Source organism: Lithobates pipiens, unplaced genomic scaffold (assembly GCF_037356315.1).
Source record: "Lithobates pipiens isolate NorthernLeopardFrog02 unplaced genomic scaffold, aLitPip1_a1.2 Scaffold_14, whole genome shotgun sequence".
Taxonomy (NCBI): Eukaryota; Metazoa; Chordata; class Amphibia; order Anura; family Ranidae; genus Lithobates; species Lithobates pipiens.
In genome coordinates, this window is record NW_027507728.1 from 235,576 (window position 1) to 261,644 (window position 26,069).

A 26,069-nucleotide genomic window follows, 5' to 3' on the forward strand; every position below is an offset into this window, starting at 1 on the left:
GAAAATAGTTCACCCGCCCCCCTCCTAGTGCCCACAGCTTATACATCTTTTTACATTAAAACATTAAAGTTATACATCTTTTTGGATGATCTGTATACCACGGTTACATAATAAACTGCAGATTCTTCAGTGCTGATAGTTCAGGTAGGAGGAGATATCCACTACAGCCTGTATACACGCCCCCATGTGACATGGCTAGCTCTGAGAACAAGTAAATGTTCTCTCCAGCTTAACACAACTGAGCATGTGCAGGTGCCTGTGTTAGCTGGGCTTCCCCAGATAGGCAGTGCCGGAGGGGGAGGATCTGTGTGCATATAGGATAAAAAGCTTTTTATACAATGCAGAGGATTAACCTTCTCAAGTTCCCAAGTATAACAAGCATGCTATGCTGCATACACAGACTGCTTTTACTGTTGTAGTTTTAAATATTAGACCCCTTACACACTGAGGTGCTATAGCACCTCTCCTGTCACTCCAACGTGCAAGCCTGAAGGTGCGCTGGCAGGACGTAAAAAAAATAAAAAATAAATAAAAACACACACCATCAGGCAAGCAGCTTCTTTGAAGTGCTTTAGGAGCAACGTATACATTGCCACCAAAAAAAAAAAAAAAAAAAAAAAAAAAGAAGTGTGCTGCCGGTAGAATAACGAAAAAAAAAAAAAAAAAAAAATTAATCACATCTAAAAGACTGGTAGGCCGCAATATTTAAAATGTGTTCTTGGGTGTAAACTCAATTTGATTGTTTTCCTGCACATTATCTGCCCAAAAAATAAAAATAAAGTGTACAGGACTCCCCAAACTACAGAATATCTTAAATAGCTTGATGCCACTCATTGTCTTGAAGCCTCCAGTATGTCTGAATTCAGGACATGTAGAAGACAAAGTTAAGCCTCAGCTTTCTGGATCCCTTTGAAATCCAGCTATGTGAATATATTTGTAGAAAACAGCTAATAAAATAACCACATCAGCAGAACATCTTACAGCAGAGACAGGGTCAGAGTGGGCAGGCAACGTCTTCAGACACTTCCCTGTCTTCACATCCCATATTCGGACACTCTCGTCAAACTAAACAAAAACAAAGAAAATAAATGTATTACGCTAGACTAAAGTCTTGATTTGCATTACACCAACACTCTCCCTATTTTCAAGCGGTGGTCTTTGAAGTGCCGATAACACCAGGTTCAGATCCCAAGGGGGTAAGGGTGGACGGACCGGAGGTACTACATGACGAACCTGGGTGGAACTAAGTTATGAAGTGTTGTATTACAACTTTGCCTAGTAATCTCCAGTGATAGGACTAACAACCCATTTTGTTGCAGAGAGGAGCTGTGTCGGTCGGTGAATATAAGAGAAATAACTCTTCTCCCCCCCATCCACATTGAGTGTCGTATCCACTGTTTCAACAGAGGCGTGGATACAAGGCAAATACGGAAAAGTTTATTATGCACGCTTCATTCAGTTAAGGATATGATCTAGTGTCTGCCAGACTGAGTCTTTAGATCTGACACTATTGACAAGCTTATGCTAGGAACATATATCAAAACAATATGCCATATGTTGTTGACATTTCTACCAATTATTGTTTATGATATTTTTTTATGGAGATTTGTACAATTAAAATGACTAGCGTAATTGAGTTTCTGTGCTCATCTCATTCTTAAAAGTCCTCTTTAGTGTATGGGATAGATTTACTCTTCCCATTTCTTTGGTTTTACCAACATTAGGGAATGAAATGCAACAAGGAAACTATTTAAGGTTACAAACATTATGGGTATCATTCGTTACACTTGCATGGACACATTGGCAAAGTCATTTTTTTTCCCATTAGATAGTCCCCCTAGGAGTTTGTATGCTGGGAAAACACTTTCTACTCATTTCTCCTAAACCATAGTTTAGTCATAGCAAAGTTTGTGCATGCTTGTAAAGTTCAAACGATGCTTACAATGTTAAGTATTTTTTTCCCTCAAAAGACTCAACATGTTTGCATTTATATGTAGTGTAAATGTTAATACTGTAGTATATCCTCCTAAAAACAATGTACCTCTCCAAATGTTTACATTTACATCAATATAAAAATTGATGAAAAAAAAAATGCCTGGGCAACTTGGGGCTTACAAAGAAGTTGGAGCTGGAACCAAGGGGAACACAATGGCCGCATGCTTAGATTCATGGCTGTTTTGACAATACTTTAAACCGGGGGAATTTAGCTTGCAGGGAAGATAGGTGAAATATAAAAATGCAAGAATGAAAGTTATAGCCAGTTAGCAGGTAGGGTGTGTCCGAGTCATTTTCAAAAGTGATATTTTTATCCTGACTGGCTTGTACTATACCTTCTAGACTTTGAAAAATTATACTTACAGAACCAGACACAATGAGGTTGGACTGTGGGTTGAAATTGCAGCAGAAGACATAGTTGCTGTGGCCCTTTAGGGTCTTCAGACATTTTCCCTATCAAGAGAGAAAAAAAAAAAAAAAAAAAAGTTATTTCAGGTTAAAATTCTTATGAATAGCCCTCGAATAAATAGGAATTTATCAACAAAAAATTCTAACAGAGGTGTAAGCTTTCGTGGGGCCAGCTCAAGCACATGAAATTAGGTAAAATGATATATTGAATCCTGCACGCTGCATGAGTATGTATTGTGAACTGCCAACACCTTTCACACACACGAACATTTGAACAAAAACATAAAATTTAATTGGTGTCGCATCCACAATGTGCTATATATTGAATAAAAAAATGATGGAGGGGATTGGGGGGGGGGTAGAAAGGAGAAAATAAAAAAAAACCCACACAAAAAAAGAAAAAGAAAAAAGCATAATGAGCTAGTATGCATATGAATTACTTACCTGAGATCAAAGCACCCAAAGTGACCCTCGTTAACCTCTGTGACCGCCATGATACCTGGAGTGACTTCCGGGTATTGCTGCTCTGGCGCCGTGACTGGCCGGAGCAGCGATGACGTCACTCCGGCGCAGGGCATGATCGCCTTCACTAACGGCACGCTCAGCGCATCCGCGCCGTTGTCTACCGCGCGCATGCGTCGCGTAGACATTGGTGCCCATTTTTAAGGAAAATATCTCCTTAACAGGAGCAAGATATTTCTTGTGCCTACAGGTAAGCCTTCATCTAGGCTTACCCATAGGTTAAAGTGGTCTGTAAGGTTGTAATTATATTCAACAAGATTGTTGGATGATCATATAGAACATTGTGGAGAGAGCACCAATTACATTTTATATATGAAATTAGGTACATTTCTTTGTACAAGTACCCATGCATAAAGAGAGCATAATGAAGCTTGTATTGCCCACAACAAGGTGCTCCCTTTCTGGCCAGCACTGGAAAACAACGTTTCCAGTGTGCCACAGACCAGCTCAGGAGCAAGCCCATACGTACGCCCCCATAGGAAGTATTTTTCTATGGTGGCAGACAGAAAAGGGAGAGCCAAGAGCGAAGGCAGAGGAGACCCAAAAAAGAGGAGTGCTCTGTGCAGTAACAGAACAGAGCAGGTATAAACATGTTTATTAAAAAACACACACACACAAATAGAGTCTTCCTAACCACTTTGCCAGGATGTGTAAATTTAAAGCAGATGTTCTCTCGCAAACATGGACTATTTTTAAACCTTACACTGCTAGCATTAGTAAAAGCATATCACACTCATTTGTTTTAAACTCCCCCTCCCGATAGATGGGGGTGCTCAGATGCAGTGTAGCTCCACTTAAAAAAAAAACAGCATTGTAAATATTACATATTTGTATCAACAGCTATTTTTGATACTTTATTTAAATCAAACACTATTTAAAGCTCAACTTAAGCCTGGAAATAAAAATATATTGCAACATACCAGTTCTTAGAATAAGTAGCTGCATTTGTTTTGTTTTTATCTTCAGGCCTTTTCCTTGACAATTTAAATAATAAAAATACCCCAACAACCACACACTTCCTTTCCCTTCATGTCTACACAATTTTGTACATTGTATCTATAGAGCAGGGATATGCAATTAGCGGACCTCCGGATGTTAAAAAACTACAAGTCCCATCATGCCTCTGGGTGTCATTCTTGTGGCTGTCAGAATCTTGCTATGCCTCATGGGACTTGTAGTACTGCAACAGCTGGAGGTCCGCTAATTGCATATCCCTGATATAGAGGGAGCCATGGATGTCACAGAGGTTTGACTTTGAACAAATCTGTCTTGGTTTATCCCAACCACAAGGTGGAATGATGCGACTAGTAGTTTTACACGAGGTACGGTGCTTTGTGTTTTCTTTACAGCGACACTGCATTTTCTATTGAAATTAAAAAAAAAAAAAAAAAAAAAAAAATCACTAAATATTTTTTGTACTTGCTGAAAATATTACTAGCATGGAAAGTTAAAACTAATGAAGCCCCTGCTTCATAATGCTGTTAAAGTGGTTGTAAATCCTTTTTAAAAAATCCTGAAAAAAAATAAAAAAATCCTGCAAGACAAAGACATAATGAGCTAGTATGCATAGCATACTAGCTCAATATGAATAACTTACCTGAGAACGAAGCCCCCGAAGCGGTCCTCCTCCTCCCTCTTGGCCGCTGCCATGGATCCCGGAGCATTTTCTGGGTCTCGTGGCTCCGACGCCGTGATTCGCCGGAGCCACGATGACGTCACTCCGGCACATGCGCACGGGAGCCAACGCTCACGGCATATCGCCGCCATCTGCGGCCTGCCCGCCGCTGTCTACGGCGCATGCACCGTAGACAGCGGTGGCTGTCTTTTGGCAAATATCTCCTAAACCATGTAGGTTTAGGAAATATTTCTTGGACCTACAGGTAAGCCTTAATCTAGGCTTACCTGTAGGTCAAAGTTGGTTGTAAGGGTTTACAACCACTTTAAGTTGCAATATATTGTGTTTTTTGGGTTTAGATAAACTTCAAAGCCAAAATTCAGGCTTTTTAAAAGCCATCTAGGCCCCCCCCCCCCACACACACACACACACATAAAAATAGCTAGTTTTAGCTAGAAAATTCAATCAGAAGAAAATACTTACCCAGCAGCTCTGATCTGGTGCCACCCAGAATGTGGGAGGGTCCTCATTTGCAATGCTACTGATCCTTGGTCAGTGTTCTTTAGTGCTATAAAAGCTGTGTCACCTGATATGCCTGCAATCTCTCAGCCTTCAATAAAGAATTTTGAACAGAAAATCCAATCTGGACATTACTGCTCACACACGCCACCCAATACAATGTTGGTAAAAACCATAGAAATATCAAATAGATTAGATGGAGTGCCCTCCCAAAGATATAGGGCTGCAAAAAATGATTATTTTTATAAAACTGATTAGTTGGCCAATTATGGTTTTCGAATAAGCGGATAAAAAAAAAAAACCTTCGTGAATAATCTACAGTATGTGCAGTGGTAAATATAAACAACCAGCTATATGGTTAGGAAATAAAATATGTAATCTACTCTGATAACAGAAGAGAGACAGCTGTGGCCAAATGTTGGGAATGACAAATATTAATTTGCACAAAGTCTGCTGCCTCAGGTTTTATGATGGCAATTTGCATATACTCCAGAATGTTACTAAGAGTGATCAGATGAATTGCAATTAATTGCAAAGTCCTTCTTTGATATGAAAATGAACTTCAAACCACTTCACGCCCGCGGCCCCGAGCTATAGGCAAAAGACGGCTACAGCGCGGACGCTAACTGGCAGTTTACTTCCCCTCTGCGCACCGCCGTGCATCAGGGGGAAGTTCTGTGTTGGCCGTGTCCCTTGGACACAGCCAATCACAGATCATGCTAAATGGCCAATCACAGCAGCCATTTAGCACTCGATCGGCATGTCCAATGAGAGGTGATCTCATATGTAAACATATGAGATCATCTCTCATTGCCGGCTCTCCCTTCTCACACAGCGTGTGAGGAGGGAGAGCTTCCGTGCTGCAGCAGTGTCAGTGAACAGTAAGTTAACACTCACACAGTGAAAACACACACACACGCCACCACCTATCATCAGTGCCACCTGTCACGTGTCATTGTCCTGGTGCTCCAGGGCCTTCAAAAGTGTAATAGGTAGTCAACAAAATTAGATGTGTAATTTATGCTCCTAGAACACGTGACGGCGCTCCATGCATGTTGGGCCTCTCTAAGTGGCTAGGCTGTGAAAAAGTCCCACACATGTGGTATCGTACTCAGGAGGTGTAGCAGAACGTATTTTGGGACATTTGTGGTATACACGTCACGAGAGAGAAAAAAATAAATAAATTACGACAATTTTGTGGGGGGAGGAAAAAAAACAAAAAAACAAACACACCACACACACACTTAATTTTGCAAAGAATTGTGGGAAAAAACTAACACCAAAAACCTCGCCATGCCTCTTACTAAATATACCTTGGCTTGTTCGGGTGGCAAGAAATGAGATAGGCCACCAGGTGTGATCAATTGTTTATGATTTGCACCACATCTTGTGGACTTTAACTTTCACAAAGGCCAAATAATAATCACCAATTTGGGTTATTTGTACCAAAGATATGTAGCAGTATAAATTGTGGCCAAAATTAATGAAAAAAATAATAATTTGCAAAATTTTATCACAGAAACAAAGAAAAATTCTCAAAATTTCATTTCATTTATAGCGCCAAAAATAAAAAAAACTCAGAGGTGATCAAATACCAATAAATGAAAGCGCTATTTGTGTGAAAAGAAGGAAAAAAATTAATTTGGGTACAGCGTTACATGACTAATTGTCATTCAAAATGTGAGAGCACTGAAAGCTGAAAATTGGTCTGGGCAGGAGGGGGGGGGGGGGGGGGTTAAGTGCCCAGTAGGCAAGTGGTTAATACAAAAAAAAAAAAAAAAAAAAAAACCCACACACACTTCTACTGCATTTGTGAAGAAGGCTTCAGAGTGCCCAATAAAGTCCAGAAAGCTACAGGGTCTTCCCCTACAGTTGATTCAGCTGCGGCGGTATCAGGGAACCGCCAGTGCAGAGCTTGCTCAGGAATGGCAGCAAGCAGGTATGATTGCATCTGCAAGTACAGTGAGATGAAGACTTTTGGAGGATGGCCTGGTGTCAAGAAGGGCATCAAAGAAGCTACTTCTCTCCCTAAAATAATCAGGGATCCAGACGGATGTCCTTGGCGTGTCAGCCTGAGTGATCTCTCCTGCTCTGATCAGATCTCCGTAATAGTTATTTTTACACATACAAGCTGTACAGAATTTACACTGTAGCAAAGTAATTTCTTCAGTGTCATCACATGAAAACAAAATATTTAAAAAAGTGAAGGGTGTACTCATTTTGAGATACTGTATAATATATACCGTAAATCTCTTTAAGTAGGATATATAGTGTATTTAAGGATGGAGGGACGTGAGGATATAAAAACAAAATGGTATGTTTTGAGTTTGCAAAAATGCACGTGGGAGACTCCCAAAATGTATGGAGGAAGGTGCTCTGGTCCGATTAGACAAAAAATGTATTTTGACCATCAAATGCTGTGTCTGGGGCAAACCCAACACATCACTCAAAGAACACCATCCCCACAGTGAAACATGGTGGCATCATCATGCTGTGGGGATGTTTTTCAGCAGTCAGAACTGGGAAACTGGTCAGAGTTGAGGGAAAGATGGATGGTGCTAAATACAAGGATATTCTTGAGCAAAACCTGTACCATTCTGTGTGTGATTTGAGGCAAGGATGGAAGTTAACCTTCCATCATTAAGGATGAGCTCCGGTGCGCTGGCACACCTCATGTGCAGAGCCCGCCAGGAAGTCGGAACTGCGCTAATCACAGACAGTGAGACATTTCCCGATCTCTGTAGCCACGCATCGGGACAATGTCTCACAGCCTGTGATCAACGCAGTGACGACTTCCTGGCAGGCTTTGCACGTGGGGTGTGCGAACACGCCGGAGATCATCCTTATCCAGCAGGAATATGACCCCAAACACACTGCTAAAGCAACACTTGAGTGGTTTAAGGGGAAATATGTAAATGTGTTGGAATGGCCTGGTCAAAGCCCAGACCTCAATCCAATAGAAAATCTGCGGTCAGACTTCTGTTCACAGAGATTTCTGTTCACATGCGCAGACCAACCAACTTGAAGGACCTTTGCAGGGAAGAATGGACAAAAATCCTAGTGGTAAGCTCTGGCTAGCTCAGAGAGACTTATCCAAAAAGACTTGGAGCTGCGATAGCCGCAAAAAGGTGGCTCTACAAAGTATTGACTTTAGTGAGGTGCACATTGACTATTTGTTGTTTGCTTCACAATTAAAAAAAAAAATAAAATAAAAAAATGCAAAGCCTCAAACAATCCATGTTAATTTCAGGTTGTGAGGAAACAAAACACTAAAAAAGCCAAGGGAATGAATACTTTTGCAAGGCACTGTATACAATTTCAGAATTAATGAGTAGAGATGTACTCACAAATTAATGGTTTTAGCATAATTTCTTTGTTGTGTGCAGAAAGAGTTGGAAGTTTGACAATTTCCCAAAAATACCTGAGAGAAGGTTGGGTACCAACAGAAGGCCTTCAATGAAGTTTGCTATGATAAGAATGGAATTCTTAAAAAAAAAAAAAAAAAAAATTGAGTTTAAAGTTTTGGTAGGACATGAATGTGTGGTTTTGAATTAAAAAAAAATTTTTGTGAACAAAAAGTGTCCCATTTATCCGTACATGTAAAAATAAAAACCAAGTTATGCCTACCACAGGGACTTTTTGGCCCTAGTAATCATTTAGCTCTGTACGTGCTTGCTCAAATTTCTTGTATGCTTTGAGGGCCAAGTCACACCACATGCAGTCTAGCGACATTTTTTCCTGAATCAAAGATGCATGGAAAGTACGTTATACAATTTCTGGCACTGCACTGGAACACATCAAAAACACACCGAAATGCACCAGACCGCAGTAGTGGGGGAATAAAAAGCATCTGAAATGCATCCAAAAATGTATCAAACACACAATGGAACTTATCAAAACCGCACTCGGAACAGATCTGGAGTGCAATTTTTGTGGTGTGAACCAGCCCTTAATGTCATTTATATTCCACCTTCTCTCCAGACTTTAGGTGCAGCATCCTGACAACTCTAACATTAGAAGGATGCTGGTTCAAGGAAAAAAGAAAAGAAAGATAAATCGCATGCCTGGACCACTACGTATTTACCGCATGCAACCCCCCCTTTTGTATTTTTGTGAATTGACTTTCACTCCTGTTTTATGTGGTATTTACAGAGCAAATACTGCATAAAGCAATAGTGAATTGTTATTTTCAGAATCTTATGTGGTATTTGGAAAAACAAACTAAATAATGCATGCTATCTGGTTCCATAAATGGAGGCCTTTCACTTAAGTATTCCTTTGAATGAATGTGTACAACGTAGGCGCATGTCTTTGTCAGCATTGATGTGGTTACTCATGTCCATTTCGAAATGAATAAAACTGGATTAAAGAAAAAAAAAGGAAATAGTTTGAATCGCTTAGGCTTCATGTACACTTGGTTGTCATTTACCTAGGCCACATGTTTTACTGTGGCCGGGGGTCAAAATGTTCCTTTCCTCAACGCGGAAGAATGGCGTTCAGGATAGAGAGGTTGAACCTCCTAAAACCAGCTACAAAGCCTAGGTGACCATTGGCACCTAGGCTTTTATGGAGTCGAGTTTGAGTTCTGGCAAACCCCCCCCCCCCAGTGCTCCTAAACAAGTTTAGGAGCTTCTAGTGTACATGAAGTGTTATGGCTGCATTTTGTGAAAACTGCCAAAAAAAAATAATAAAAAAAAACAGTTATTTATACATGGTGCTTTAGCAAATTAAACTTTCACTTATGGCTTATATCTACTTTAAAAAAAGGAACTCACCGAACTGACATCCCAGATTTTTAAAGTTTTGTCATCTGAAGCAGACACCAGGAGATTGGAATCTGAAGACCAGGCAACATCTGATATACCCTGAAATAACCACAAAGGACATTAACCTGAGAAATAATATAACTGTAAATTTACACACAAGCTAGGTGGCCCCTTGGGAGGAGGTAACCTTATAATTGGTGACCTGTCAGGAATTATTGCACTAATCAGATTTAAAATGACCATTTGCATGAGGCAAGGTTCCCTAGAGAATGGGTCACGCCAGACTTATGAAAAGCTAAAAAAAAAACAGCACAAGGACAGAGGTGAGGAGAAGTAACACTTACCAGCTTATGCCCAGAAATAGTCTTCTCAAACTTGCCATCATATGCACCCCATATTTTGATTAGTTTGTCGGCCGCTAAAAGAAAAGAAAAAAAAAAAAAGAAAAGAAAAAACCATAAATACAAAAGGACACAAATCATGTTAAAGAAATATGGATTTTGTAAAAAAACAAGTCTTCCTTTTTAAAATAACTCTTATATTAGGATGTGTGTGAGAAATAAGGGGAGAAATCACATTTAACGCAGGTTCCACCAGGTCTGAGATACAGAAATGTGCGCCAAAGAAGTTTAAAATTAACATGCCAAGTTATAACTAAAAATTTAACTAAATATGCTTAAAAAAAAAATAAAAATACATTAGTCCCAACACTGTCCCTGCGTGCTTAGGGATCCTCCAGACCCTGGACATAATACAAATACCTTGCATTCTACTATACTCGTAATTGAGAATCCAAGTTGAATAGCAGCAGTGGAGTTTAGCTGAAAGTCAGTGCAAAAGTCCAGCCACCTGTATCATGCGGCTTCCCAGGCTAACAGAAATGTATCTACGACAAAAGGTGTACTTATGTGCCTTTAGGGTGTTTGAACACCGTTATGATCTGACCGCTTCTATTTAATTACCTAATGCTGATCAAATCTGGCCTAAAAGCCTAGGAGGTTTGTTCAGTGGGGAGAACCCTTTAGCCTGTCCTACAGGCCAATTTTTCAGAGAGTTGGAAAAAATGGAATCCAGTATGACTAAATCAAAGTGCTTAAAAGAAGGTGACAGAGTTTCATGTTTCCAGGGACAAGTATAGCGCACATCCAAATAAAGTCCTAAATTGTAATCACTTAACTGTTACCCATCATCACCTTACTGTTCCCCATAACACCACTACCTTTAAAAACTGCAGTACAAATTGAGCTTTCATGATAAATATGAAGGTGCTTACATGAGCTGGCCAGCCACTCCCCGTTGGGGCTGAACTTGACAGATGACACAGCCTTGGTATGCCCGGCTAATGTGAACTTTAGAGTATAATTAGGTTTTACTGGAGCTGGCTAAAATGAAGATAAAAACAAGTTATTACTAAACACAACCTTGACAAAGAACAGAGGGAACGCATTTCAAATAATATTTTTTTTTTAAACAATCCTTCAATATATAGAAGAAATATTCTAATAAATATATATATATATATATATATATATATATGAATATTAAAATATTAGAATAGAATATATATATATATATATATATATATATATATATATATATATATATTAGAATATTAGAATAGAATATATATATATATATATATATATATATTAGAATATTAGAATAGAATATATATATATATATATATATATATATATATATATATATTAGAATATTAGAATATTAGAATATTAGAATATTAGAATATTAGAATATTAGAATATTAGAATATTAGAATATTAGAATATTAGAATATTAGAATATTAGAATATTAGAATATATATATATATATATATATATATATATATATATATATATTAGAATATTAGAATAGAATATATATATATATAAGAATATTAGAATAGAATATATATATATATATATATATATATATATATATATATATATATATATATATATATATATATATATATATATATATATATATATATATATATATATATATATATATATACATACACATATACATATATACACACACACACATATATACATGCATTAGAATATATATACACATTAGAATATATACATACATATATATACACACACACACATATATATATATATATAGCTACCAATTCCTCTAAAAATCGGACTAGAATGCGCTGTGAAGGTTTACAATCATCTCACGTTTAAGGCTACATTGAGGCATGCCTGCAATATTGGCATTACCGTTGCCATTGCATTTTAAAGAGGAAGTAAACCCTGATGGGCGTTACTTCCTTTTTGATTCCCTGCAAAGGTAAAGCATAATGGACTACTGTGCATCGCATCCATTATATGTCACTTACCTGACACAGGAGCCAGCGAAGTCACCGCTGTCCCCTGTAGTCCGGAGCCTCCATCTTCTCGGTGGGTCTCGCTGCTCCGCCACTGTCATCCGACGAAGCCGCAATGACGTCACTCCCGCACGGGAGCCGCCACTCGCGGCATATTGCCGTTGACAGCAGCGCGCTCAGTGCACCTGCGTGCCGTAGACAGCGGTGCCTGTATTTTGGCAAATATCTCCTAAACCGTGTAGGTTTAGGAGATATTTCTTGGACCTACAGGTGAGCCTTAATCTAGGCTTACCTGTAGGTCAAAGTGGTTTGTAAGGGTTTACAACCCACTTTAAACATAAAAGTTTTGAGGCTACCATCTTACACTGACTTTATTAAATAAGCCAAAATCTGGAACAAACATGGAGGAACTGCCTTACTGGTATATTTTTCTCTGGTCAGTAAGAAAAAAAAATAAAAATAAAAAATAGGGGGGCGACATCCTCAAAAGCTTGAAATTCTGACTCTGACAGCAAATGAAGGCAGCATATGCAAGTGAAAGTTTTAGTCAGGCTGATATTTGAATAAATGTCTGAAAATACACTGGTTAATGCATTCAATTCTCCAATGATTGCAGACTGACCATCAATTAAACTGAAAACTAGAATTCTAACTTGTCGCAAAGACCACATCTCTCTATGTAGTATGTTATCTGCCTGTATATGCGTTTATTAAACTGCAAGGTACTCTGCTACTACCTCCCTTTCTCAACAGAATCTGAGGAAGCAACGGCCCCCTTACATTGATGTATGTGGAAATGGTTACCCTCAAAATGAGCACAGATAATGGATCCTGTCTTACAACTAAATAAATGGATAGTCAAGTGATTTCTGAGATATCAGAAGCATGTTCAGATGTTTATGTTACAGCTACAATTTGTAAACTCCTTTCTATAAAATATCACATTGAGGGAAGTCTCAAAACGTCATGCTTCATGGTGACAGGTGTACATTACTTGTGCTAGCACAAGACTGACAGACCTTGCTCTGGTTTGTGGAGGATGAAGGAGTGGATTGCGTTTTAGATCCTTCAGTCTCTGGCTTCTTCTCCTCGGTCGCCATGGTACATAAGCCTGGCAAAAGTCACACCAAGTGCAGTAATGTCACCTCCTGCTGCTGAAAGAACAGAATCAAAAGAATCAGAATTGCATCAATGCACATTCTATACCATAACTTTGATCCTCAGATAAACTACACTGAGCAACACTGTGGGACCATATAAAAAAAAAAAAAAAAAAAAAAAAACACAGACCTATACTCTACAGCCAACTAAGAGCTAAGAAACTGTTAGGCTACCCACAGCTGTAAAATTCTTATTACTTTAGAAAAAAAAAAAAAAAGTGCCCGGGACTCCCTCCAATGGATTCTCATGTGACAAGTTGCAGCATTGATCACGTGGCCAAAAAGGACTCTCTGTTTAGGAAGAGATGTTGATGTGCAAACTCTGCTTTCATTGGTAACCCAAGTAGCAATGGCATTAGACTACATTACCCACTGTCAAAGGAGCCTGGAGCAAATTTTCATTTTTTTTCAGATCAGTTTCATGTCTACAATCCTCATTTGTGTTTACAAGAGAACTATTGGTACGTCAGCATATACCTTGGTGTATAAGCCAAAAGCATGCACAGGCAGCTGGGTTTTTCTTTGCATCCTGAACAAATTTTCCTGGCAGTTATGAAATTTTAGTTGGTCTAGCTGACCATAGTGTAGTTCCAACAGAACCCCTCATTTTCCACTTCTTGATTAAAGTTTGAACACTGCTCTTGGGGAAGGGTGGAATATAACAGCTGCAGTCACACGGTGCTTGTTCCAAGCGCGGAAACCGATAGCACAAAAGTGGCAAGCGGTGAGAGCACCTCTTTCGAGTGAATGGACCCAAGTTATTAATGACCTGGTGTGGAAGGAAAGGACGGTATATATACGTAGGGGAAACCTTAAAGGGTTTGAGAAAATATGGGCCCCTTGGGGGAAGGAAATGGAGCACCCATTGGATTAGCATTACCGTATGAGGATAAAGATTAGATAGAGGTTAATATTTATTAACAGTTGAGTCTTGAAACAATGATAGCTATGGAGATCGTGTGGTGTTCAATTGGTACAGGGGTGATAAGGAATTGGACATGTCAGTTAACAAATCCTAGTGTATCATGTTTTTTATGTTGTGTATTGTTTGATTGAAAAATATTTGGATTTTGATATGATGAATTGAAACAAATAAAGAGAAATAAAAAAAATAAAAAAATAAAAAGTTTGAACACTGCTGATTGGCATTCTCAAATCCTTGGATATGTTTTTATATCCCTTTCCTGTCTTATACAGTTCAGCTACCTTTTCACACAGATCCTTTGACCATTCTTTTGCTTTCCCCATGACTCAGAATCCAGAAACGTCAGTGCAGCACTGGATTAAAGATGCAAGGGTCTGTCGGGAGACCTGAAATGCCTCTTAGGCTGGGTTCACACTGATACAAACTCTGACATTGGGAGCTCATGTCCCATGCAAATCAATGTTTCCCTATGGGAGTCATCATAACTGGTCCGACACAAGTTGGTCGGACTTTGAAAATGCTCCCTGCACTACTTTGGTCTGACTTTGATGCTACTTCAGCCCATTGAACATCACTGAAGTCGCATCACCATCTTGAATGATCTGACTTTGGCATGCGACTTGTGCTCTGATGACCTTGAAGGGGAACTCCACATCAATTTTTTATTTTATTAAACCAGCATGGGTTCCCCCTCCAAGAGCATACCAGGCCCTTCGGTGTAGAATGGATTTTAAGGGTAACCGAAAAAAAATTGCATGCCCCCGCTCCCCCCCAAATCCATACCAGACCCATATCCAAGCACACAGCCTGGCAGGTCAGGAAAGGGGGTAGGTACGAGCAAACCCCCTCCCCCCCCCGGAACCGTACCAGGCCACATGCCCTCAACATCGTGGGTGAAGGGCCTGCCCCAAAGCCCTTGTCCACATGTTGAGGAGGACAATGCACTCTTCCCGACAAACCTGGCCTTTAAATGTTAAGGTCTGCAGGCAGGGAGCTTGGCGGGGGCTGGAAGCCCCCCTTTAACAAGGTGACCCCCAGATCCCAGCCCCCCACCCTGTGTATGAGTATGGGGCACTACCCGTTCATCAGAAAAAAAAAAAAAGTGTCAAAAATAAAAGCACACAGGGTGTTAAAATAATTAAGGCAGCTCCGGCGTCTCTTTGCACTCTTCACCACTGTTCGACGCTCTCTCCCGCTCTAATGCTAGGTGCACGGTGTGCTACTACTTATATTGGCATGGGGCAGCACTGAAGTCATCGGGAGGACCTGCCCCTTATGACAACACCATTTGGGGCATGATGGGTGGATTTGTCGTACCTCTGGCGTCCCCGCCCCATGCCAACAAAGTAGTGGCACACTGCGCACCAGCATTAGAGTGGCAGAGAGCATCGAGTCAACATCGGAAGAACAACAGAGGGAGAAGACAGCGATGAAGACCGGTCAAAAGAGCAAGAATATATATCGGAGAAGAACCGGAGAGGGCAGAAGAAATGAGCGGAGAAGACAGAAGAGCCACAAGGGGGGGGGGGGGAATCGGAAGAGATGGAATTGCCTTAATAAATTACTATAAAAACCAATGTAATGCGATTGACTTTTTTTTGTTTGTTTTTTTAGGCTAATGTGTAGAGGTACAATGTACTCCATACACATGTATATAGGGTGGGGAGCCGGGATCTGGAGTGTCCCTTGTTAAACGGGGCTCCCAGATTCCGACAAGCTCCCCGCTCGCAGTAAGACAACCAACGGCCAGGGTTGCCGTGTCCTCAACAAGGTGCTTTTGGGTAGTGGTCTTCAAAGAGGGGTGGAGCTCAATGAACAAGAGTATTACCACAACCTGGGAAAAAGGAGCATACTGAAGCATCCTCAATACCATCATCGTGGAGCAAAGGAGCTCAAATATACCCATGCACTAGGTCACAAACCTATACTGAACGCCCAGCAGGGATTGTCCCCTCACCACAGAATTATATTACCTGCTGGATTATTCTTCATCATTAGGTGAATAGACACTGGTAGACCAAAAAAGGTCTTCAGACAGGAAGTAATACCCTATATAACCCCTCCCATACAGGAAGTGTATGTGTCCCATGATGTACTCAAAAGGATCTTACTGGCAAGTATGTATGTAGTATCTTTTTCATGCATTATAATTACACGGAGTTAGGCTAATATTCATTACCTGTTGAGACATCCCAGAGAAATAGCCTTGAGGGGAGGAAGACACCCTGCCAAACAATAGCCATCAGAACTTATACGGCAGCCCGCATTTCACTGCAGCTGAAAGCCAAATCCTCAGCTGCTCGAACAGCCACCTGATAAAAATTTTGTGAATGTATGCACTGAAGACCAGGTAGCAGCCTTACAAGTCTGAGCCACAGATAACTTCCTAGGCTTTAAGCCATCAGCTCCTACACCCCTGGTAGAATGCGCTCTCACCTAAAAAAGGGATGAGCTTTAAGTTTCAGACAGTAGGCCTGAATGACCAATTGACAGACCCTTCTTGGGTCCTTTTGGTAAAACAGAAAAGGAGTCTGATCCTGGGATCTCCGCAGATCTATACAAAAACTGACTGCCAGGACAACGTCCAAAGAATGCAGTAGTCTCTTTTCCACTGAGCGAGGCTGAGAGAAAAAAAAAGGCAAAATAATGTCCAGATTTAAATGAAAGGCCAACAACACTTTTGGCAATAAAGGAACGAACAGGTCGTAACATGACTGTCGTGGTGAAGGATCAAATATGGTTCCCTGCATGAAAGGGCCGCCAGCTCCAACACCCTTCTAGCTGAGGCGATAGTCATCAGGAAGGCTAGCTGGCATGACAACAAGTCTAATTGGAATTTCCTTAATAGGTTCAAAAGGTTGTTTCTGTAACACTGACAGCACCAAGTTCAGGTCTCAAGGACACAAGCTAGTTGCCCCTTGCATAAAAGGTCTGGATCAGTGAATAGGAGGCTAAAGGCCTTTGGAAGAATGCCGATAGGGCTGAAACCTAACCTCTGATTGTACTCAAAGCCAATTTGATTTCCACAGCTGACTGTAGAAAAAAGGGAGAATACTCCCAATCACATTTCCATGGATGCCATTTTCAGGCTTCACAGCAAGCAATACAAGTCTTCCAGACCTTATGATATATCTTCCTAGCATTCACTAGGGTAGACACCACTGGTCCCGAGATCCTTCAACACCCTGGCTTCAATAGCCATGCCGTCAAATTTAGAGACTTAAATTGGGGTGGAATATAGGACCTTAAGACAGTAGATCGGGATTATGTGGAAGTGCCCATGGCCCATCTATTGTCAGTCTCACAATCTCCGGGAACCAGGGCCTTCTGGGCCAGGCTGGTGCCACTAAAATAATGACTGGAACCCCCTCTCTCCGAATCCTACACAACAAATGTGGAAGGAGAGGGATTAGAGGGAAAGCACAAACCAGGGTGTACAGGCTCCATGGAACTATAAGAGCATCTGCTCCAACTGCCAGAGGATCTCTTGTTTGAGAAACAAACTGCTGTAGCTTGTTGTTGAACCTTGGTGCCAATAGGTCGGCCTCTGACCACCCCCGTTGGCAAATTTCCTGGAACACCTCTGGGTGTAGTGACCATTCCCTTGGGCAGATCTGCTGACGGCTGAGATAAACTGCCTTCCAGTTCTCTACTCCTGGGATATGGACTGCCAATATTATTGGCACGTCACTCTGCCTAGGGAAGTATGTAGTTCCCCTCCTTCAAAGCTGAACTACTCCTGGTACAACCTTGGTGTTTTATATAGACCACTGCCGTGGCACTGTCAGACTGAACTCTGATGGGCAGTCCTGAAGTTCCATCGTCCAGGACCATATGGCCAGATGTACTATCCATAATTCTAGGGTTTTAATGGGCAGGGTCTGTTCTGTCCCTGACCATTTCCCTTGAGCCGGTCTAGGGTTGCTCCCCAGCCTGAGAGACTGGCATCTGAAGTCCGTACGCTCCAAGTTACTGGGAGGAAGGATCTTCCCTTTGCAGGTTCTGATCCTGCAAACAGTTTAGGCTTAAGCATGCCTGAGGAGATAAGCACATTGGATAATCCAGGGTTTTTCTTCCTCTGTTACAAGCCAACAGATGTCTAGTTGTAAAGGCCTGGAATGGAACTGGGCATAGGGCACCGCCTCAGGAGATACCATCCTCCCTGGAAGACTCATACAGAGCCAAATGGAGGGTTGTCTGGTGCCCCTTATCTGACGCACCTGATCCTTCAGTGCACAGATCCTTATGGGTGGCAAGAACACTCTTGCTTAGACCATGTTTAGAATCAGACCTAAATATCTTAGACTGAGCTAGTCTCAAGGCTGACTTTTCGGGAATTTATGATCCAGCCTAAGCTTTCCAAATACCTCACTGTGTATATTATGCTCTGTTCTAGAGCCTGTACTGAGTTATCTCTGAGCAAGCGGTCGTACAGATACCAAAAGCACCAGGGTCCCTTGGGCCCTTAAGCGACCCAGTGCTGGTGCTAGGACCTTTTTGAACACCTGGGAGCTGTAGCACACCTGAAGGGTAAAGCCACAAATTGAAAATGATGTTCCTCTACTGCAAAATGTAGGAACCTCTGATGAAGCTGAAAGATAGGTATGCTTCCTTTATATCGATGGAGGCTAAAGAGGCCCCCCTCTGGAGTGGGGTTACTACAGAGCGGACAGACTCCATCCTTAAGGACTTCATCAAAAGATACCTGTTCAGGGATCTTAGGTCCAAAATGGGCCTTGTGTCAAAGTTTGGTTTCTGAACCGTAAATAGTTTTGAGTAAAACACTGTGCGCCCTTTCGGATACTGGAACCTCTACAATCACTCCTTGATGTACTAGATGATGTAGTGCCTGAAGCAATACGTTTTTTATTTTTTATTTTTTGAGGACCCAAGGGAACGCGGGATCTTAAAGACCTGAGGGGGCATCCCTCATAACTCCAACTTGTAACCGCGAGGTATATTTGAAGAGACCCACTCGTCCTGAATTGTTGTTTTCCAAATGTCCACAAAGTGCAGCAGCCTTCCCCCCCCCCACCTAATGGGGGCATCACCTCAAAGGGAGGACTTGGTGCTGGTTTTAGAATAATTTTGGACCCAGGACCTATTCTGCCCTTGGCCCTAGCACCCTGTTGGCGGCAAAACCGCCCTGACATTGAGACATTTGGGGAAGCAGTCCCTGGGTTTTTAAAACGAGGGACATTTGGTGCTTTTCTTCACAGGTAGTAGAGATCACTGAATAAACGTTCCCCGTGAAACGGGAAACCAGCCAATAACTTTTTGCAAGGAAGCTCAGCTGACCAGTTCTTAAGCCATAAAAGTCTGCATATATGTACAGACAAGAGAGCCAAACGAGAAACCTGCTGTATTGAATCCTTTAAAGCATCAACAGCAAAACACAGCGTTCAAGAAATATCTGTCTTACTTTCCAGGTAGATCATCCTCCTGGTTAGGCCTAACAGGCCATTTGACCTGATCCTTTACGGACTGGTAAATATCAATTGCTGCAACAGCTTGCTGAATAGCTGAGCTGGCCAAGGAAAAGGAAGCTTTTAATAATACCAATTTCTTGTCAACAGGGTCTTTCAAGCCCTGAGCGTTAACTACCGAACAAGTTAAAGCGGGATTCCACCCTAAAGTGGAACCTCCGCTGATCGGATCCCTCCCCCCCTCCGGTGTCACAATTGACACCTTTCAGGGGGGAGGGGGGTGGAGATACCTGTCAAAGACAGGTATTTTCACCCACTTCCGGGCATAGACTCCCATGGGAGTCTACGCCATTTCCTGCCCTGCCGCGCTGTCTGCTGGGACACACACGGGTCCCAGTGACAGCGCTGAGATTTCCTATTGCGCGGCGCGGCTCGCGCATGCGCAGTAGGGAACCGGGAAGTGAAGCCGATTCACTTCACTTCCTGATTCCCTCACCTAGAATGGTGGTGACAGCAGCCGAGAGCCGAGCGATCAATCGGTCTCGCTGGAACCCGGGACAGGTGAGTGTCCATTTATTAAAAGTCAGCAGCTGTAGTATTTATAGCTGCTGGCTTTTAATATTTTTTTTTTGGGTGGAATCCCTCTAAGTTCTTGTTTAAGGAAGAGACTGCTGCATCTACGGCTGGCATGCGCCATAATAATTTTTTAACAAACTTTTCATCTATTTGGGTATAAAAGGGAACACCTTTTTAGGAGGCAAAAAACTTGTCAGGATGTCACCAATCAGCGTACACCCCCTGTTCCAAGGCTAATCGCCTTTAGCCTGCCAAGCAACACCTGGTGACTCACGTGATCCAGGTAAGGAAAAATGAACTACTGAAAGTGTTTGTTCAGAGCCTGCTCTGTGTCCCACAGCTGCTTTCTTGAAACACCACATGCTTTGCATAAGCAGCTTAAATAAGCTGGGTGTGCACCAGAATGCTCTATGCATGCATGCGCACGCATGTGCACGGTCCCAGCGAGCAGGCGACTGTATTCATGTACCCAGATAAAGGATATGTGCGGCAAAGCCGCCAAACTGCTGAGCCCAACGGCGCTCTTACACTTTAGAAACACCCACAGCTAGCCCAGAACTCCCCTGTATTGTCACCGCACACAGATGTCCAGCCTTTAGCTAGCTTGACTGATTGTTACAATCACTGGCAAGCCCCACAATAATAAAATAAAGGCGTTTCACTTACCCGTCCAGGTGCAGGGCCACTTAGGAACTAAGGTCCCAATCTTCACCCTTCACGGCGGATTCCGGTCACTTGGACCTTCAAGGTCTGGGTACCATTTCATGTTTAGGGGCCACCTGTACAGCACCCTGCACCAAATACCTTAGCGCTGTAGTGTCCAGGATTTACAGACCGCAGGGTCCAGCACCCGAAGGCCACGTTACAGGCAAAACCTCGTAGGATCTACATAGTCTTCTTTGCGAGGCTCGGGTACCATTTAGCTAAGCAGAAAAGCCTTTGTCAAATGGATCTGATCGTTCAACCCCTTGAATCATTTTTTGCAACCGTTTGTGGTACTATAGACCTGGAGCTCAGAGAGCTCAAACAAACCGTGCCATCCACCTTGCACACACTGGTAAAATAAACTGAAGTGCTTCCTGTATGGGAGGGGTTTTATAGGGGATCACTTCCTGTCAGAAGACCTTTGGTCTACCAGTGTCCATTCACCTAATGAGGACGTATAACCCAGCAGGTAATGAATATTAGCCTGACTGTGTCCCATGATGTATGAAGAGGGGGAGAAAAAAAAAAAAAAAAAAAAAAAAAAACCGGAGTTAGACTTACCGGTAACTCTTTTTCTAGGAGTCTTCCAGGACAGCCTTTGAGATATAGGGCTCCTCCCTCCGGGACAGGAAACACGTCAAGCCAATTAAATAAAAGGTGTGGTCCTCCAGGCCCTCCTCAGTTTTACTCCAAGAACCGCCGGGGGGCTCTGAAAGACATAACACACTAACAATCATGTTAATACACATCCTCACCACTTAGTCCAATTTAAACAACTTTGGGTGGGAAGCCAGGCTGTCCTGGAAGACTCCTAGAAAAAGAGTTACCGGTAAGTCTAACTCCGGTTTTCTCATATCGTCTTCCAGGACAGCCTTTGAGATGATAAGCAAGGAGCTCACCTTGTCAGGGCGGGACCACTGCCTGGAGGACCTTACGTCCAAAAGTCTGCTCTTTATCAGACCATAAATCCAGACGGTAATGTCTTGCGAACGTTGAGTAGCTGGACCACGTTGCTGCTTTGCAGATCTCCTCCGGAGAGGCTCCAGCCCTCTCTGCCCATGATGCGGAAACCGCCCTTGTAGAGTGTGCCTTAACTAAGGGTGCCTGCTTCCCCTCTAACTCATAGGCTTTAACTATCGCCATTCGTATCCACCTGGCGATAGACGCTTTGGACGCCTTGCAGCCCTTGCGGGCGCCCGAAAAATTAACAAAAAGTGAGTCTGACTTCCTGAAGACCTTAGTGGCTTCTAAAAAAATCAATAGACTTCTCCTGACGTCTAACAAACTTAAAGATCTCGCCTCATCCTTGTCTGAGGTTGAGAAAAAAGTTGGCAAAATAATATCCTGTGTCCTATGAAAAGTGGACACCACTTTAGGAAGAAAACTAGGATCAGTCTTAAGTACTACCCTGTCCTCTAAGATTAACAGAAATGGCTCTCTGACCGAGAGCGCTTGTAGATCACTGACCCTTCTAGCTGACGTGATCGCTATCAAAAATACAGTCTTTAGTACAATCCACTTAAGTGAAGCCCCCTCTAATGGTTCAAATGGATCTTGGGTCAGAGCTCTAAGAACCAAGGCCAAATCCCAAGTAGGACAGGACTTCATTCTCACAGGCCTGGATCTAGATAGAGCCTTGAAGAAGTTCCTGACAAATGGATTCTGCTGAAGGGAGGACTGAAGGAAAACACTTAAGGCCGCCACCTGTACCTTTAGAGTGCTGATAGATAGGCCCAGTTCTACCCCTGCCTGTAGAAAATCTAGGACTGCCGGGACCCCGGGACTTGCAATCCCCTGTTCTCGCAACCAGGAATTAAACCTCTTTCCTACCTTGGCGTAAATTGCCCTAGTAACAGGTTTACGGCATTCTAACAAGGTCCTAATCACTCTCTCTGAGAAACCCTGTGACCTTAAGATTTGTTCCTCAGATACCAGGCCGCAAGCTTGAGCCTCTCTATCTGAGGGCACAGGATCGGCCCCTGGGAAAGTAAGTCCTCCCTGACTGGTAGAAACAGCGGAGGATGTACGGCCAATCTCTTTATGCTGGCAAACCAGGGTCTCCTTGGCCAAAAAGGAGCTACTAAAATGAGGTCCGTAGTTTCCGAACGGAACTTCTGCAGAACCTCCGCCACCATCCTTACGGGAGGAAAGGCGTAACACAGGCCAAACATCCATGGATTGGCAAGGGCGTCTATCCCCCTGGCCCGATCCTGTGGGTGAACCGAAAAAAATTGTGTCACCTTCCTGTTGCCTTCTGTTGCAAATAGGTCTATTTCTGGCCTTCCCCAGCATGACACGATCTCCTCGAACACTTCCTTGTTGAGGGCCCACTCGTCCTGACCTATCTTCTGGCGACTGAGAAAGTCGGCCAGGAAATTCTGGGTTCCCTTTAGGTGAATGGCTGATATTGAGGACAAATTCTTCTCTGCCCAGCAGAAGATTTTGTCCGCAATTACCTGCAGTGCAGGGCTTCTGGTTCCCCCTTGCTTGTTCAGGTAGGCTACTGCTGTCACATTGTCTGAGCGAACTTGCAGATCCCTGCCATGTAACCGGGACTGGAATGTTTCTATAGCTTTCCAGACTGCCAGAAGTTCCTTCTGGTTTGAGGAACGACCTGTCTCTAGGTTCGACCAGGAACCCTGGGCTAAGGTTCCCTCTAGGTGGGCACCCCAACCCAGCGCACTGGCATCGGTCGTGACCACCACCGTAGCTTGTGGGGACCAGGGAAGACCCCTGTCTAGGTTGACCTGGGCCCGCCACCACCAAAGAGACCTCCTGACTGCCGAGGATAGGGGCATAACCTGATCCAGGCTCTCCTGCCTGCCATCCCAATAACGGAGCATGAGTCTTTGTAAAGGACGCTGATGATGTCTTGCCCAGGCCACCGCTGGAAAGCATGATGTCATCAACCCTAGGACTCTCATCACCTCCCTGATCTGGGCTTCCCGACCAGATTGAAGCTGGGCTACCGCCTGCTCTAGCTTGCCGATCTTCTCCTCCGGAAGAAATACTCTCATTTCCACTGAAGAAATCCTGTATCCTAAATACAGGACCTCCTGTGAGGGGGTCAGCTGGGATTTTTCCTGGTTTATCAGCCACCCCAGTGAGCGCAGGAAAACCAAGGCCTCCTGTATGTCCCTCTGCAGCTGTTGGGCCGACTGGGCTATGAACAGTAGATCGTCCAGATATGGGATCACTGTTATAGCCTTGAGCCTTAATGGGGCCAGTGCCTCTGCCAGAACTTTTGTAAAGACTCTTGGTGAGGCTGAAAGCCCGAAGGGGAGAGCTCGAAACTGGAGGTGTAACACCCCCGTGTTCAACCTCACCGCCAACCTGAGAAATCTCTGAGATTCCGGATGAATCGGGATATGCAAATATGCATCCCTGAGATCCACTGTGGCCATGTGACAGCCCTGAAACAGGAATTTGGTTACCGAGAAGATTGACTCCATCCGGAACCGCTTGTATTTTATAAATCTGTTCAGGGGACGGAGATTCAGTATTAACCTGAACTTCCCCGAAGGTTTCTTTACCACGAATACGTGGGAGTAAACCCCCAAGCCTCGCTCCTCCTGAGGTACCTGCACCATTACTTCTTGGTCCACCAGATCCCCCAGAAGAAGAGCCAAAGCCTCTGCTTTCTCTTGGTCCCTTGGTAACCTTGTTACTTGAAAGTTCGGGAGGGGAACTGAACCAAACTCCAACCTGTAGCCGTTCCTTACAAGATCTCGAATGAACGGACTTTCGGTTGAAGCTTCCCACTGTGGGAGGAACTTCCCCAGTCTTCCTCCCACCGGGACGCAGGAGTCACTGGGTTTTAGGGGAGGGTTGAGGAGGATTGAATAAGATACCTCCTCTGCCTCTTCCCTTGTGACCCGTCCAATGCTTTTTGGGGCGAACCTCCCTTTCCTGCAGGTTTTGCTGCCTGGGGCTTCGAAAAAGGCGTTTCCCTTCAGGTCTCTTTTTCCTTTCTGGGAAAGCTTTCTTCCTATCCTGCGTGCGCTCTAACGCCTCTTGCAGGCCGGGCCCAAACAAATGGTCCCCTGAAAAGGGTAATCCACACAACTTTAGTTTTGAAGCTGTGTCTCCTGACCAGGTCTTAAGCCAAACGGCCCTTCTGGCAGCGTTCACTAGTGCTGCTGATCTAGCAGCCAGTTTGACTGATTCTGCCGAGGCATCCGCTAAAAAGCCCACCGCTTTAAACAGTAGCGGAAAGGACTTCAACAGCTGTTGCCTAGAAGTACCTGCAGAAATATGTGATTCTAACTGTGTAAGCCAACACTCCAAGTTTCTGGCCACACAGGTAGCTGCTAGGGCCGGTTTAAGCCCGATGGAAGAGGCATCCCAGGCTCTCTTGAGCAGCAGATCTCCCCTCTTATCCATAGGGTCCCTGAGTGAACCCATATCATCAAAGGCCAAATCTGTCTTCTTAGAGACCTTAGCCAAGGGAGCGTCTAATTTGGGAACCTTGTTCCAGGGATGCACCGCATCCGATTCAAAAGGGAACCTCCTTCTAAGGCTACCTGAAAAAAATGGCCTTTTTTCCGGTTGTTCCCACTCCAGCAGAATCGCCTCCACTAGCGACTTATGGACGGGGAATACCCTGTCTTTCATTACACTCGACCCTTGATACATCATGTCGTGTTTTGAAAGCTGGACCTGTTCTTCTCTGATCTCTAAGGTGTCATATATAGCCTTGAGGAGGTCACCCACATCATCCAAAGACAGCTTGTATCTGGCTGATCTAATGGCCTCTTCCTCCCCCTCAGATTCTGAAGTAGACTCTGTCCTAGAGGAGGCTAATGACCTGGATAACCTCTCCCTATCCACCTCCTCCTCCTGACTTGGTTCGGATAAGGAAGGCATACTCACGGCTCTGGGTAAAGAGACAGAAGGACCCTGCATCCTATCCATCATGTTTTTAAAAGATTGGAAGGTGGATGCAATCTCATCCTTTACGGATGTTAAAACATTGTGACAAGCTGCCACCGAGTCCTCTTTTACCAGGCTACTGACACAATCTGGGCAAAGCGGCTTCTCCCAACCGGTGCCTAACTTAGCCCCACACACGGCACATTTCCTTCTGGGTAAAGGTATCTGGGCTCTGTCCTGT

At 43.2% G+C, this 26,069-nt stretch overlaps 1 protein-coding gene across 4 annotated transcripts in view; it reads right to left on the bottom strand.

Annotated features, from left to right (window-relative positions):
- WDR5 (WD repeat domain 5) overlaps nucleotides 1–26,069 on the bottom strand; it is a 51,973-nt gene that overhangs the window by 21,495 nt on the left and 4,409 nt on the right. For 2 of the 4 annotated variants that reach the window (XM_077479128.1, XM_077479127.1), the window contains exons 2-7: nucleotides 13,184–13,318; nucleotides 11,099–11,207; nucleotides 10,170–10,243; nucleotides 9,835–9,924; nucleotides 2,359–2,448; nucleotides 982–1,065 (exon numbers count right to left, since the gene is read on the bottom strand). In XM_077479128.1, coding sequence (XP_077335254.1) covers nucleotides 982–1,065; nucleotides 2,359–2,448; nucleotides 9,835–9,924; nucleotides 10,170–10,243; nucleotides 11,099–11,207; nucleotides 13,184–13,264 — 528 coding nt within the window. In that variant the 5' untranslated portion in view covers nucleotides 13,265–13,318. The remainder of the gene's footprint in view (nucleotides 1–981; nucleotides 1,066–2,358; nucleotides 2,449–9,834; nucleotides 9,925–10,169; nucleotides 10,244–11,098; nucleotides 11,208–13,183; nucleotides 13,319–26,069) is intronic. The other 2 variants (XM_077479130.1, XM_077479129.1) reach the window with 1 other exon arrangement.